This window comes from Theropithecus gelada, chromosome 12 (genome assembly GCF_003255815.1).
Source record: "Theropithecus gelada isolate Dixy chromosome 12, Tgel_1.0, whole genome shotgun sequence".
In the NCBI taxonomy this organism is placed as follows: Eukaryota; Metazoa; Chordata; class Mammalia; order Primates; family Cercopithecidae; genus Theropithecus; species Theropithecus gelada.
The window spans coordinates 44970821-44986805 of record NC_037680.1 but is presented as its reverse complement, the minus strand read 5'-3'; the positions used below and the strand labels follow the sequence as shown (position 1 = coordinate 44986805).

Here is a 15985-nt window from a genome sequence, read left to right as displayed (position 1 = left end):
TTAGCAAAGCCTCCTTCATTCCCCACGTTCAAAAGATTCTCCCAGGTTTCCTTTCAATAAATGTAGGGTTTTGATTTTTCTATTCAAATCTTTAGTACATTTGGAATACATATTGGTATTGTATGTATGAGGAATGAATCTAACTTTGTTTGTTTCCAGATGGCTACTTATATACCATTCATCTTTTCCCCCATCAAAAATCCAAATCTTTTCTTCCATTGGTCTATTTATTCATGTGCCAGTACCAGTACTACACAGTTACTTTTCTCAGAAATCTTTATACATTTTTCTATGTGAATTTCAGAATTAGCTTATCTATTTTCAAAATAAACAAATGGTCACACAAGGAACCCTGTTAGTACTTTCAATAAGATCATACTATTTCTCTTCCGGTCGCGGGACACCGGGCGTAGAGGGCGGTCGCGGCGGGCAGTGGCGGCAGAATGTTGGCTACCAGGGTATTTAGCCTAGTTGGCAAGCGAGCAATTTCCACCTCTGTGTGTGTACGAGCACATGAAAGTGTTGTGAAGAGCGAAGACTTTATGCTCCCAGCTTATGTGGATCGGCGTGACTATCCCTTGCCGGACGTGGCCCATGTCAAGCACCTGTCTGCCAGCCAGAAGGCCTTGAAGGAGAAGGAGAAGGCGTCCTGGAGCAGCCTCTCCATGGATGAGAAAGTCGAGTTGTATCGCATTAAGTTCAAGGAGAGCTTTGCTGAGATGAACAGGCGCTCGAATGAGTGGAAGACGGTTGTGGGCACTGCCATGTTCTTCATCGGCATCACCGCGCTCATTATCATGTGGGAGAAGCTCTATGTGTACGGCCCCCTCCCGCAAACCTTTGACAAAGAGTGGGTGGCCATGCAGACCAAGAGGATGCTGGACATGAAGGTGAACCCCATCCAGGGCTTAGCCTCCAAGTGGGACTACGAAAAGAACGAGTGGAAGAAGTGAGTGAAGCTGGCCTGCGCCTGCCTGTCACCTCCATGCAACTCCATGCCTATTTACTGGAAACCTGTTATGCCAAACAGTACTACTGCTAATAAAATGACCAGTTTACCTGGGGAAAAAAAAAAAAAGATCATACTATTTCAATAAGATCATAATATAGGGTGAATTCACATCTTTATTTGTCTTTTGTGTCCTTCAAGAGTGTTTGAAAATTTTCCTCATTCAGGTCTTGCACATACCTTGCTATGCTTATTCCTAGCTATATTATTCTTTTAGGTTTCTACTGAGAATAAGGTACTTTCTTAATCTTTTATTATTTATTTTATTTTTTGAGATAGGGTCTAACTCTCTTGCCCAGGTTGGGGTGCAGTGGCGCCATCACGGCTCACGGCAGCCAGGATATCCCCATGCTCAGGTGATCCTCCCACCTTAGCCTTCCAGGTAGCTGGAACTACAGGTGTGCACCAACACGCCTATTTTCATGTTTATTTTTTGTAGAGACAAGGTTTCACCATGTTGCCCGGGCTGGTCTCAAACTCCTCGGCTCAAGCAGTCTTCCCACCTCAGTCTCCGAAAGTGCTGAGATTACAGGTGTGAACCACCATGCCCAACCTCTTAGATCTTTTAATGCTTATTGTTTGCTTTTATATATAGAGAGAGCAAGATTATAACAAGACTCAATAAATACTTCTTTATGTATGAATAATTCTTCACAATAGCCATAGTTTTGTCAACTACTTTCCAATTTTTATGACTTTATTTTCTTTCTCTTACTTGCTAGTTTAATGTAAAATTTGGCACAATATAGAAATATAGATATAGAAAATAAGGGGCCAGGTTTGGGACTATGATACAAATATATTTGTCATGTAGCAGAAACCACCTATCCCCACTTAAACAATTTATTTTAATCAAAAAGATGTCAGGTTTCAGCATCCATGGAGTGTGATATATTTTCTTGTTAGATTTACCCATAAAATGAATTATATAGATTTTTATATCAAATTATAAATAATTCTTTTAATGTGTTACTAGGTTCAGTTCACTAATTTTTTATTTAGGATTTCCTTATCAATATTAACAATAAAATTTGGTCTCTAGTCTTGCTTTTGTTTTTTAGTGAAATTTTTGTCAGGCATTGATGTTAATGTCTTATTATTATATTAAAAGAGAGCTGGATGGCTTTCTTAATTTTCTATGATACAGTTTAAGAGAATTATCTCCCGTTAAGGGTATGTTAGAATTTTCTGTGAGATGGACATATTGATTCGCTTGACTACAGTAACCATGTCACCATGTGTAAGTATACTGAAACATTATATTGCACATCTTAAATATTCACAATAAACAAGGAGACAGGGGACATATAATTTTTGATATTATAGGTATGAGTTTAGGCCTTCATATCTTTAAAATGCTAATCACCTGAGCAAAGGAAATAAAATATACCTACATGTTCAATAAATGCTTTGGGTTAATGAAAAACAAAATCTTTTGTGAGAGCATCTGAGCCTGGTACTTTTTTGTAGTTTAGTTCCTTTAATTTGATCTTTACATACACACACACACGCACGCATGCGCACACACACACACACACCACACACACACAGAGACAGAGTAAATTATATTGCTAGAATAAATTTTGTATTCAAGTTTTTCTATTACATTTGCCCCATTCTCTTAATTCTCCTGTTTCTGTGGTTATCGACTTAACATTATTTGTGCTTGCTTTTTTTCTTAGTCGAGTTGGCGGCCTTTTGGTAAAACAAAAATAAATAAATACATAAATAAATAAAGGATTTGGGGATTTTATTTTAATTCTATAGTTTTGCTAACTCACTGATTTTAGTGTTATCATTATTACTTTCTTCCTTCTGCTTATCTCCATTCATTTTGTTGTTCTTGTTCTAATGTTTAACCAAGTGGCTATTTTTTTGATATCTGTATGAGTTTTCAATGAGCACTGCTGCAGCATAGCACATAAAGGTAGTGCTTTCATTACCAATGTTTTCTAAATATTCTGAAATTTCAATTTTACCCAAGAGTTAATAAGACAGTATTTATAAATTTTTAGGATGAAGAGGTTTTCTTTTCTGATTTTTCTGTTTTCTAATTTCTAGTATTAAATCATGCCTAATTTTTTAAAATCAAAGTTTTTTAAAACATAACACAGCATCAATTTTATAAGTATTTAATAGCTACTTGAACACAAAGTACAGTCTCTACATTCAGAATATAGGATTGTAAATGTACCCCCTTAGATCTTCCTAATTATGTTCCTTAGAATTTCTACATTCTATTTTATATTTTCTCACTGACTCTATCATGCCTCAGAGGTAAATCAGAATTTCTTTCTGTTGTGTTTCTATCTTTTCTTCAATTCCTTTTTATGAATATATAGACACACTAATATTTAATACATATATGATTCATAACTATTTGATCTTCACCGTGAATTGTAACCTCTGACAATAAAAAGCCAATTCTTCCTTTCGTTGAATGCTTTTAGAAATCCTACTTTGTTATTTATATGTGCCTGGATACCCTCACCTATGCTCTTCTTTTCAACATTTGTTACTACTTCGTCTTAAGGTGCCCCTCACATATATACTTTTTTTTCCTGACTGCATTGTCTTTCTACGGCTGCTGTTAACAAAGCTCCCTAAACAACAGAAGTGTATAGCCTCCTGGTTCCGGAGGCTGTTAAGTCCCAGATGAAGGTGTTGAATCGTTTGCTCCTTCTGAAGGATGTGAGGGAAAAATCTGTAGCAGGCCTCTCTCCTTGGCTTGTAGATGGCTGCCTTTTCCCCGTGTTTCTTCACACCATCTTCCCTCGTGCCTATCTCTGTGTCCAGCTGTCCCCTTTGTATAAGGACAGCCGGCATATGGATTAGGACCCACCATAATAATTCCACTTTAACTAATTTACCTTTGTAAAGATCCTATCTCCAAATAAGGTTACACTATGAGGTACTAGGGGTCAAGATTTCAATGTATACATTTTGGGGAGGAAAATAATTCGACCCACACCAATAACCAAAGCCTGAATTAGTTTTTATTATATAAATTAAGTCCATTTATGTGTTAATATGATTATAAGTTTGTTTATAGCTCTCTACTTTAATTATGTTCTATTTTCCATTTTGATGATTTTAAAAAATATTTTACTACATGGCTTTTTTTTTTTTTCCTTTTGGGAGTAATTTCTGTTCTGATGGTTATCCATACGACTCTCTTTTCCATCTCTAATAAGTCAAATGAGCAATATTTAAAGTAACCTTATTTCCTCCACCTTATTAAAGTAGCCTTATTTCCTTCTCCTCCACCACCAAATACTACAATAGTCAATAATATTATCTTTCTCAGCGTTTACTCTTGTACTATTAAATATGCATATACTTCTAATGATTTGCCAGCTTTAACTGATATGCTTTGACTCCCAACTCTTAGAGATCATGCAATCAGTGAACTGATTCTGCCTCCCACCTTCTTCCCCTCTACTCAGTTACTGCTGTATCATTTCTACACTGTGAGAACCTAGAACATTAACATTCTGTCTGTCACCATTCCTCATACTTCTTTTTTAGTACTACAGTTTAAATATATTCAAAACTTACAAACATTCCCAGTGATCTCTTGGTCAGCTAAAATTAATGATTTAATAAAGTCTCTTCAAGAAAGACTCATGTAATAATATCCCTAAATTTTTTCATGTTCAAAGATGTCTAACATGATGTCTATAACCTTCACCGAGTAAAAACAATTTGGCTAGATATAAAATTCTTAGTTCACATTTTCCTTGGGAATATTGAAAATGTTACTAGAGAAAAGCCTACAATCACATAACATTTTCCCTAAAACAAGAGATCTGATTTTTTACCCAGCTGCTCAGTGAAGGATTTCTTTACTTATCAAGTCCAGCTACTTTAATAATGTAAGTCTTAGTGTTGAACTTTCTGGGTCCATTTTCACTACATTCTTGTTAACATATTAAAATAAACCTCCATTTATTTCAGGAAAAAATCTTGAATTATATCTCAGAAGTTGTTTTAATTCATTGTTTTATTTTGCTTTTCCTTAAGGGATTCCTATTACAGAAATGCTCGATCTATTTGCCTATATGTCCATTTTTTAGCTCTTTTTGGTTTGTTTCATTTAATTCAGTTTTATTCTTTCTATCTTCCATAGTCTTTGCTGAGTTTCCTGCAGTGACTAGTGTTTCCTGCCTTCTTCCCAATTTTGACTTTTTTCCTGTGATGGATTTGGTACTTTTCTCTGAACTCTACCAGCTCACATTCCACCTCCTCTTGTTGACCAACTATTTCTTTCTTTAGTTCTTATAGTTCTTCTTTGTGATCTTCCTTCACAGAGTTACTGCTTCATTTTTTTAAATTTACGGCAAAATATTTAATCACAATTTTCATTTGCCTCTTTAGCCTCATTATTCTAGTGAAAATTTTGTTAACAGGAGTTGCTATACTTTCCTTTCATTGTCTTTGATGTTGTGTGAGTTGCTTCTTTACTAATCATCTTTAAATTAGTTGAATTTTCTTGACCTGCTTTCCAGTATGGGGAGCAGGAAGGATGCTCTTCCAGTCTGGCTGCCAAGAAGGGAGATGGCCTCCTGAAAACATACCCTTCAGGTGGCTTTATGTGTCCCTCCTCCACTCCTGCCAGCCTGGCTCACCTGTTCCTGCACCTACTGTTGCAAATAGTGGGTGGTGCTTTTGTCTGCTCAACTCTTGAGAACTGCCTTTGTGCTGGTTTTCCTGTAATCCACCCCCACAGGGCCCTCCAGACACACTTCACGCTTTTCACTTCCTTATACTTGGTTTCTGCCCAATCTAGTTAGCCTTTATATATGTTTTGAAATCTAGAGATATGCCTCTCCTAATTTGCCAAATAAAACATCTGTGAGATTTTCTTTCATTTTTTTCTTTCTTTCTGTGTGTTTGTGTGTGTGTGTGTGTGTGTGTGTGTGTGTGTGTGTGTGTGTGTATACACTGTATGTGGGGTGGGGGTTTCTTATTGTTCTTTCCTTATTATTCTCCATAAGTTTTTTTGAAAGATTTACAGGCAAAGAAATGAATAATGGTGACTCACATAAACATTTATATATTACCAACACCTAGGTTAATCTTAAAAACATTAATCTTAACCAGTACTAGGAGGGGAAGAAGGAAAGTATAAAATAAAAATGAAAGGAAATAGGTTATTGAGGAGAATTAGGAAAAACAAATTATAGGAAATCTGCTTTTCACTTTAAAATTTAGTCTAACATACCAAAAGCAAATTTTATTATTTCCCTGGATCATAAAACCTGGCTTTATACCTGACATATATTCTCATCCCCATGGCTTAAGCACTGATTTGATTAGAAAAGTGAGGTAGTTAGCATCACAGGTATGTACAAATAATATGGTAGGAGAATCCCCAAAAGTTAAAAGCATATTTATCCAGAAAATTCTGAATATAACCAGTTAAGAAACAACAAAACCAGTTAAGAAACAGGAGCTCAAAAATATTCACTAAACAAATACTCATTCTGTTCATTTGAATGGGTCTGACAATCCACAATTGTAGATGTTCTGGTCCCATTCCAACACTATTGATGAGAATCTCTAGAAACATGATGCAACACTCTGCATTTTAACCCTCAGGTGATCCTAAATGCAAATCAAAATATGGGAACCAATGGGACAAAAGATGCCATATCATTTACTGAATGATTTCCAAGATTATTTAACCCTCATGAATGCCTGTGAGATGCTTATTCAAAGATTTTTACAAATGAGCTTATCTGCAGCCTAGGGAGGTTAAGAAACTCACCTAAGGCCACAACGACAGACACAGCAGAGCTGAGGTTCCAACACAAATATCCAGGTAGGACTGGCTCAAACACCAAGGCTTCTAATTCTTTTACAATAGGAGTAGTTTCTATAAAATGTTTACAAAATTTTAGATAGGGGATGGGGGAGGAGAGAGAGATAGGCAACAGGCAGACAGGTGTTACTTCAAAAGGAAAGACTGCTAGAGAATATATAAGGGTTCAAATTTTTCAGCTATTAATAATTTCACAAAGGAGAACCAGATAGTCGGGGCATGTGACCTGTGCTGTCACACAGGAAAAAACACATTCAGAAAGGTCCACATTTGGGGTTGGAAACCCTGTAGTCACCATCTTGAAATTCTTAACAGTTCTATCATGGAATTTGTGCTTTATAAATGAAGCCCAATGGGGCAAAGGAGCAGGTGCCAGAAGCTTGGATTCTTGGCTCATACACAGTCCCACCACTTCCGCCAGATGTGTGTGTGGTCGCCCAGTTCCTCATCCCCTGGCTTGTAGCACCCACCAGCCTCCCTGTCTCCCCACCTCCTAGTGACTGCTGCTGCCTTCAGCCCCCAGTAGAAGGACGAGTGCAAGCACAGAGAGTCGGGGGTCGAGTTTCAGAGAGGATGGAGGCAGCTACCCCAGTGCATGTGGTTGGCAACTCGCTATGGCTAAGCCTCTTGTGTACCCCTGGATCTGGGCATAGAGGTTGCAATGCACTTGAAGGTCACTCATCACCCATGGGTTGGGGCAGTGGGCCTGGAGAGAGGCCTGACTCTATTTCTCTGCTCCCCTGAACCAAGGTACAGTGTGTCAGCCAGTGGCTGGAAAAAAGGGAAACCTGGCAGCTGGTGGGTCATGTGCACACTAAGTCACAGGGTGTACCCCCCAGGTACCTGTGAGGGTCTATACTTTCCCCAAGAGTCTCCCCATGCCATTAGGGAACACGATATTACACAGCAAATAAAAAACACTTTGACCAGGTATGGTGGCTCACAGCTATAATCCCAATACTTTGGGAGGCTGAGGCAAGAGGATTGCTTGAAGCCAGGAGTTCAAGACCAGCCTGGGCAACATAGTGAGACACTATCTGTACAAAAAAATTTTTTTAATTAGCCAGGTGTGGTGGCCCACACCTGTAGTTCCAGCTACTTGAGAAGCTGAAGCAAGAGGATCATTTGAGCCCAGAGTTTGAGGCTGCAGTGTGCTACGATTATGCCACTAAACTCCAGCCTTGGGAACAGAGTGAGACCTTGTCTCAAAACCAAAAACAACAAACAAAAAAACACCTTGACAAGTAGAGAGAGACTAAGGGAGGAAGGAAAAAGTTTTATATTTTTGTACTCTTAATGGCACTTTTTTTCATGCTTTCTGAACAAGGGGTCCCACATTTTCATTCTGTACTGGGCTCCACAAACTATATGTAGCCAGTCATATACAGAAATTTTAAGGGTTCATCTCTCACACTTGAAGGATTATAATCATGCCCTTCTACAAAAAGGCAGCTGAACTGTAGTGAGACCAGGATACTGGATGATCATTCACACACATATACAAATGCACACTTGGTTCCAGCTGTCCCAAGTCCTGCCCCTCCTATTCCAGTCAACTGACTGGTTATATTTCATATCACAAATAAGATCGGAGAACTACAAAGAATACAAGGGAAAACGATTCCAACTTTTGCTGTATTTATATTTCACACATGACGCTTCTGTTTTAATCATGTAAAAACCTCCAAAGGAATCACCTTGGAAACTAAAAGATATGCTCATTCAAATTAAGTAGAAGCAAGTATTCTTTTTTTTTTTTTTTTTTGTATGTTTGTTTTGAGACGGAGTCTTGATCCATCACCAGGCTGGAGTGCAGTGGCGCAATCTCGGTTCACTGCAACCTCCGCCTCTTGGGTTCAAGCCATTCTTCTGCCTCAGCCTCCCGAGTAGTTAGGACTACAGATGCACGCCACTATGTCCAGCTAATTTTTGTATTTTTAGTAGAGATGGGGTCTCACCATGTTGGCCAGGGTGGTCTCAATCTCTTGACCTCATGATTCGCCCTCCTCGGTCTCCCAAAGTGCTGGGATTCTAAGCGTGAGCCACCGTGCCTAGCCAAGCAAGTATTCTTTAGAGCATCCAATCTGGCTGCAAAATCTTTTTATTACCTTTATGGAGGAAATTTCTCCAGTAACTGTAAAAAACATAAGGCAAGGGAAGTGAAACATCCACTGCAGGATTTTTAAGGAGAGGCATCAAATTTGGGGAAAATTTAAAAAACAAAAAACCCTCATTTTATTATTCATTTAGAATACTATATGTTTAATGTACTTAGAGTAGTTCACAAAGAGACTCCAAATATGTTATAATCACACTCACAAATGAACCTGAGATGTCCCTACACACCTGTTTTTTTAAGAGGGAAAAAGTTGTTTCACTCAAGTAATTTGATACACTAAATGAAAATGCAAGCTTTTTTTTTTATATATATTTTCTTCTTTTAAATACCATAAGATATGTGTCCCTTCAGACAGGAACTTGGCAATCTGAAATTACTCCATAAAAACCACCAAAAGAGCTTTTCCTAAAATTCCATTCATTCTTCTCTTCTTCCTAGCAGGGATATGAAAAACACCTGGTAGTTTCTTAATTTTTTGAGAAAAAAAAATTTTTTTAAAGGACAGAGGGAAAAACTCTAGAGAATTTTGGAAGAAATGAAGACCATAAAATAGGCGAAAGTTTTTGGATATCTGAATTAATAGTTGTAAGACGAGATAGCTAGTACAAATGGCTAGAAACACAAATATCAAGAAAAGAAATAGAATTTGCTTAATTCTATCAAATCACATCTTGGAAGCCTGGGTAATTCTCCCAGAAAAATGAGAGAGAGAAAATGAGTCATTTAATATATGAACACACAATACTTCTCATAGAACACTGTATTTGTCCTGATCTTTTCCTTTTTCTTGTCCAGACAAGAATAAGGTAAGATATATAAAAACTCTGTAATTTGCTTTATTTTCCTATGGCCTTCAATTGAGGGTTTCTGACTTCGGCATTCTCCTCCCTCTTTGTTCTGAAGGAGATCTGAACTTGGGATGGGGGTGGAGGCAGGAGACACGGTCTCTTCTCCCCGCTTCTCTTCCGCTCCCTCCTTCCCACTCCTAGTTTGGGCTTCATCTCCCACCTGTGTATCTCCTCCCTTTTATTCTCCACAGTGAACCTATCTCTTCACTTAAGACTCTTCTGACCCTCCTTCATACATTCATGGTACAATCTTTTATCCTGCAATTATGCCTTCTTCTTGTTTTTGTTTACATTTGCCTACTTATCACAGCTCCTAGAATCTATGGACAATGCTACAAGCCAAGAGGTCCTTTTTTTCCACACACACATAAATCACACTCTTCAGCTCTACCCAGTCATCTCCACAAAGTCCCTCCCAGCCCTCATCTTGCTTCAAGTCAAATCTTGCTTCAGGTCACATGTGATTAAAAGAGTCACAGAATTAGACTAATTGTTATTTAATCAAGACTCTTCTGAGGCAAGCTACTAAAAATCAACCTAAGCGTAAACTACTAGGTCTAAGACAAGCCCATCTTCATTCCACTTCTACTACGCTTACATTCCTTCTGACAACATGTTCTCCAGCATGAGGTTAGGCAAAAGTTGATTCTCCAAACCCAGAAGGGGAGGAACTGAATGACAGCAGGCTGAGAATGGTGACCGGGGACAATTCATACCCCAGGAAAGGACAATCATACCTTCGTAATTGCAGTGAAGACCTTTTCCAGAATGGCATTGGGCGGAGCAATCTGTGGTCCATTGGCCTGAATGTTGAGGGCTATGGCACACGGTTTGGCTACAAATCTAAAAATTACAAAAAGAAAAAAGTAGATGGTCAGAATTTATTCTTTCTATGTGATTCTTAATGCCACCAGTTACACATAACTCAATTATCCCAATAAAGTGTTGGTAGGATTTCATGGGTGTACATTGTCAACACTCCTGTCAGTAACTGTAAGGCCGACTTAACCATTTGTCTCTCCATTAGCCCCCAGCAGTAACATTAAAAAAGAAATCCTTTTAAAACATTTAAACCCTCCAATCCTCAACTTCTAATGAGACAAAGCTAGAAAGACTATCAGATGAAAATATAAGTGTATAAGATAGAAATAAAACAATGATTTCAAAATGAGATAACTTATACTGTTCTTACACAGAGCAATAGTCATGCTATATTTTCACTGTGAGAAAACGTTTACTAAGCATCTAATTATGCATGCAGAGAGAGTGCTTTGATCACCCCTAGTCATAAACTTGGCAATTTTTGTCTCCATAATCAAAGTGTGCTAAATTCAGCCCCAATCCCTTATGGCTTCTTAAAATTCTCTGCTTTGTGGTTATTTGCTTTTTTCTCATAAAGAGTAATGAAGGATGTCAAAAGGCATGATGTCCCAGACGAGATGAAAAGTCGTAAGTGTTTATGTATGAACATCCACAAAACTGTTTTTATCCTAAGCCAATGCCTACGTCAAGAGGAATGAGAGGACTGAGCCTTCTTTCTGGTCTCATTTGCTATGTGAATGAGGTGCTGAAGGGGAGCAGGTGAAGTGCATGGGGCCCCAAAGATGTGGGGACATCGCTAATAAAACTGTGTTAAAAAAATTAAAAGTTGTTTTAGACTAAATGCTCAAGAAATAAAACTCTGTAAATATTCATTTTCAGTAGTAACATTGAACATTTTCTACGAATACAGAACAATTTTATACCATGTGAAAGTATTACCCAAATTAATTCACTGTTGGTCAAAGGCAACAATTGATAAATATGCAAAACAGACCAGGAGTAAATCTTAGATGAAGCTTCCTTAATGACAGTTGATGAGATTAAAGAACAGTAGACAAGGTTTTTGTTTTTAAAGTAGGGCCAATGAAACTTATATACAAAGTACCACATAATATCCTACTGGGTCCTATTACAAGTAAAAGTGAAGAAATTTATTTAAACAGGAAAATAGAACACTGTACATGTACAAGCCTAAACTAGGAAAGACAGACACAGAAAATGCACCGTAATACTTGGTACACTGGGCTCTCTGGGACAAAGCTGGGAAGGAAGAAGAATCACCCTTTCCCGATATACAAATCCTCTAGATACTGGAGTTTTCCCCAAATTTCTACATTCTCAGTTCTGTTTAATGTAAAATTTTCTAAGCGGTATTACCTACCTTCTTGGCAATAAGTATAACCTTTTCCTAACGACTCCCTTTTTATAAATGATAATCATGGGGCTATGGCTGTAGTGATGAAAGAAGGAATTTAGTAGGCAATGACCACAAGAAAGAGTCTAGAACTTGTTTCCTTGACAAGGTTTCCTGTTTTGTGGTTATTTGCCCCTCATCATAAGGTACAAAGAGGGGGGTGAAAAGACATGTGGTCCAGCAAAAGCAAATGATAAGGTAAGACCACAAAATGCATTTGGTGTGAAGGACACAACTATTCCAATGGTTTCCTTCTAGTCTTTCCAGTTGGACTCCTCCCTCGCCCTCCCTCAGCCTCCCCTTCCCACACCTCTGACAAACTGTGTTCCAATTCCCTTCGGACTTTGTCATTATCATCTTTGTAGCAGTCTGCTGTTCCAGAACAGTCTTCTTTCTTCATCTAACTAGCACAGAGTCTCAATGCAGAAGCTGATCCTTTCCTCTTTGTAAGCCCTGTGACAATGCCTGTGCATACACAGGAGGGGGTCAAGACATTTAATCAACTGGTTATCTTCAGTAAATATGTTTTGTTGTTGCTACCATGGTGTTGAGTGCTGCTGACAAGTTGACATTCTCTGTGTGCCCTGTAACAATGCACGGGCAGGCAGTAGGGGAGTCAAGAAATTTACTCAACACCATCTCTTCAATAGCAACTTCCTCACCTCCGTTATCCGCCAAAAAAAACAAAACAAAACAAAACAAAACAAATTTTTAGTATTTGTTATACAACATAATGTATACATCTCTCCTTCTCTAAGTTTCAACCCACTTTTAAAACTCTATTTTCTTTAAATTTCAAGAAAGAAGGCAACAGTGTACCACTTAACAACTTATCAAATTTCAATAATCAAAATTATCAAATAAATATGATGCTGTTAACGTATTTTTAAAGCAATATCCAAAGGATAGGGTGGGAATTATTTCTGCTGCTATCTGGCTATGGAGACTTAGCTACAGAAATTAATCTCTCTCTGCCTCAATCTCCTCACATGTGAAAAAATTATTATAATTATATATGTACACGTATGTGTTTCTACAAATACATGTATGTATTACAAATCATATCATAGAGTTTCTTTGCCTAAAATGTTTGACAGGAGCCATGGGTAAGGTTTCACATAATAGCATTTACAAACCATGCCTTTCCTGGGCCCAGCGGTTCACCAGCCTCAGGTACACTGAACCAAGCCATGTGTATTCAAGTTGTAAAAGTATTATACCAAGCAGAAGCAGAAAAAAGAGACCAGATGTCAGGATAGGCACTGAAAGAAACCAGGGACATCTGGTCGAGTAACCACTTGCCCCAGTTTACCCTCCGTCCAAGTGTTCTCAGCACCATGTGCACTGACAGAAGTGTCCCCGTGTGGTATTTTGCCATAGTTAAAAGGACAAGCAAAGAGTCCCATATGGACATTAAATTGTGGTGACTCTCATCCTCAAACCCCAGGCCTGGTGCAGGTCCACAGTGAGTCCACACCAGCAGTGCGATCGGGGTCTGAGCTCATCCACACCTGGCCTTCTCTAAGGGCCCAAACCTTTCCAGCTCCCCTATTCAACCCAATGGCCCTCCAGGGTGCTGTGGCCACACTTCCCACAGGAGAGTTAAGTGTTGGTATAACTCTCCTGTATATAACATGTGCATCTCTCTCCTGTGTGTGGGGGCCCCCAAGAGAGCAGGACCAGGCCTCAGTGAAGTCCACATCTCCAGAGCCCTGTTCACAATCTCATTTAATCCTCCCTCAACCAGATGAAGCGGGATTACCATCATCCCCACTTTGCAGAGAGGACCAGAGATGTCAGTGGCCTCCACTTCCAGGGAAATGGAAGCAGAAGACAGTATATTTTTTTCCCAGAAGGGTCACTGTTATAATCAGCTCCCCATTCTGATTCACTGGACAGGCTAAGCTCCCAAATCTGAGGATGTAGAGACAGACAGACAGTGAGAGAGAGAGAGAACAACAGACAAACTTAATAGAATTTAACTCAATTTAAATGTTGAAGTCCATTAAAGTTTAAATGACCCATGGTAGGCATGTGCATAAATCATCGTTCTTTGAACAACGTCATAGGATCTTTTTATTTATATGCCTGGCACACTGTGGGCACTCAATGAGTATTTGATGGATGGATGAATGAATGAATGAATAAAACAATCAAGTAAAATACAATGGCAGGTATCCTTACTATCTTTTCCAAAGGGGCTGTGCATTTTAATTTCCTTGAATATCCACATCTACTCAGGGTCATCTGGGACCCAGAAGGTAGGAGACTGACCACTCCAACTCAAGAAGCCACTTCTTTAATATTCATTGTCCCTAGGATGTGAAAGCTGCCTAGAAAGAGCTTGTGCAGGCTCTACTCACTAGGAACGCTCTTTTCAACATAACTCATACTGAGAGCCAAACACTTAATTTCCAAGATTTTTTAAAAATTGCATAAGATAGGCAGAAAAAGTGAACCTCAAATGAAAGAAGAAAAAAGAAGAGCATATAATTATTATCAAATAGGTATTACTGATTATATGAAAATACAGAAATTTTGTGTTTATTCTCCAAAAAAATGTGTGAATCATATTTTCTTTTTCAGAGAGCCTATTTAGATACCAAATAAGATCCATTACACAACTACTATAATTTTATCACTGACTATCATGGTCCATTACACCATGTAAAAAGCTGGATTTTTTTTTTAACGCTGGCTCTAACATAAATAAGTTCACAAAAGCCGTCTTTCATAACATTTTGAGAGAAAGAGATAGAGTCAGAGAGAGAAGCAGATTGATGGGGGATGGGGGTAACACATTGACAAATGTAATAGTTGAAAGGAAATATGTGCTTTCAAGCTTTGATGGTTACCTCTATAAGGAAATGCTCACCTAATCACTTTTTTTAATCAAAGGTGGCAACACCACCTTCAAAAGATCAAACATCTATAAAGTACTTTCATGTACTATATTTGAAAGTAAATATAATAAGGATGTAAACTTTGAAAAATACTAGGCTCAGTTAAAAAGCAGAGAAAATATGTAAGACATTGCTACTTTTCAATTCTATTTGGCAACATGTATTTGTATTTTAAACATGAGGTAAACATCTCTGCACAAAGTACTGAAGAAAGCACCGGGCAGTGTTGTGGTGGAGATATAGTCAAAACATAAAATGGGCCAGATGCAGTGGCTCATGCCTGTAATCCCAGCACTTTGGGAGGCTGAGGCAGGCAGATCACATGAGGCCAGGAGTTCAAGATCAGCCTGGCCAACATGGTGAAACCCCATCTTTACTAAAAATACCAAAATTAGCCAGGTGTGGTGGTACATGCCTGTAATCCCAGCTACTCTGGAGGCTGAGGTAGGAGAATCGCTTGAAACCGGGAGGCAGAGGCTGCAGTGGGCCAATATTGTGCCACTGCACTCCAGCCTTGCCAACAGCACGACTCCATCTCAAAAGAAAAAAAATAACACCCCCCCGCAAAAAAGATAACCATGAAATGAACCTTGCACTCAACGAAGTTTACAATCTGCAAAAGGAGGTTATTAAAAAAATAAACATTTACAGGGTATATGTCATTGTTCTAATTACTTTAAAATATTTAATCATCTCCAGTGGGTTGCATGGCCAGAGACTTTTATTTCTTTCAAACTGTAGCACTTCTTATACTTTCCAAAAATAGTTGGGATGCTGTGATGGTGGCTATACAAGCCTACACGTGATAAAATTGTATAGAATTAAATCTCACACATACATAAATGAGTACAAGTATTAATAAAACTGGGGAAATCCGATTAAGATTGGAAGATGGTAACAAGGTCAAAAGGCTGGTTCTGATACCATACTAGAGATTTATAAAATGTTACCATTGTAGGTAACTGGGTAAAGAGTTCATGAGCTCTCATTGTATTATTTCTTAGAACTGTATTTGAATCTACAACTATCTCAGTAAGGATTTCAAT

General features: G+C 38.3%; 2 protein-coding genes across 3 annotated transcripts in view; one reads left to right on the top strand and one right to left on the bottom strand.

Annotated features, from left to right (window-relative positions):
• The window catches only part of CERS6 (ceramide synthase 6), a 317382-nt gene that overhangs the window by 215070 nt on the left and 86327 nt on the right, over positions 1 to 15985 (bottom strand). For both annotated transcript variants that reach the window (XM_025404126.1, XM_025404127.1), the window contains exon 2: positions 10538 to 10643. In XM_025404126.1, coding sequence (XP_025259911.1) covers positions 10538 to 10643 — 106 coding nt within the window. The remainder of the gene's footprint in view (positions 1 to 10537; positions 10644 to 15985) is intronic.
• On the top strand, positions 388 to 1062 carry LOC112635964. The gene has a single exon (XM_025404128.1). The coding sequence runs from the start codon at positions 444 to 446 to the stop codon at positions 951 to 953; it is 510 nt and encodes a 169-aa protein (XP_025259913.1). The 5' UTR covers positions 388 to 443; the 3' UTR covers positions 954 to 1062.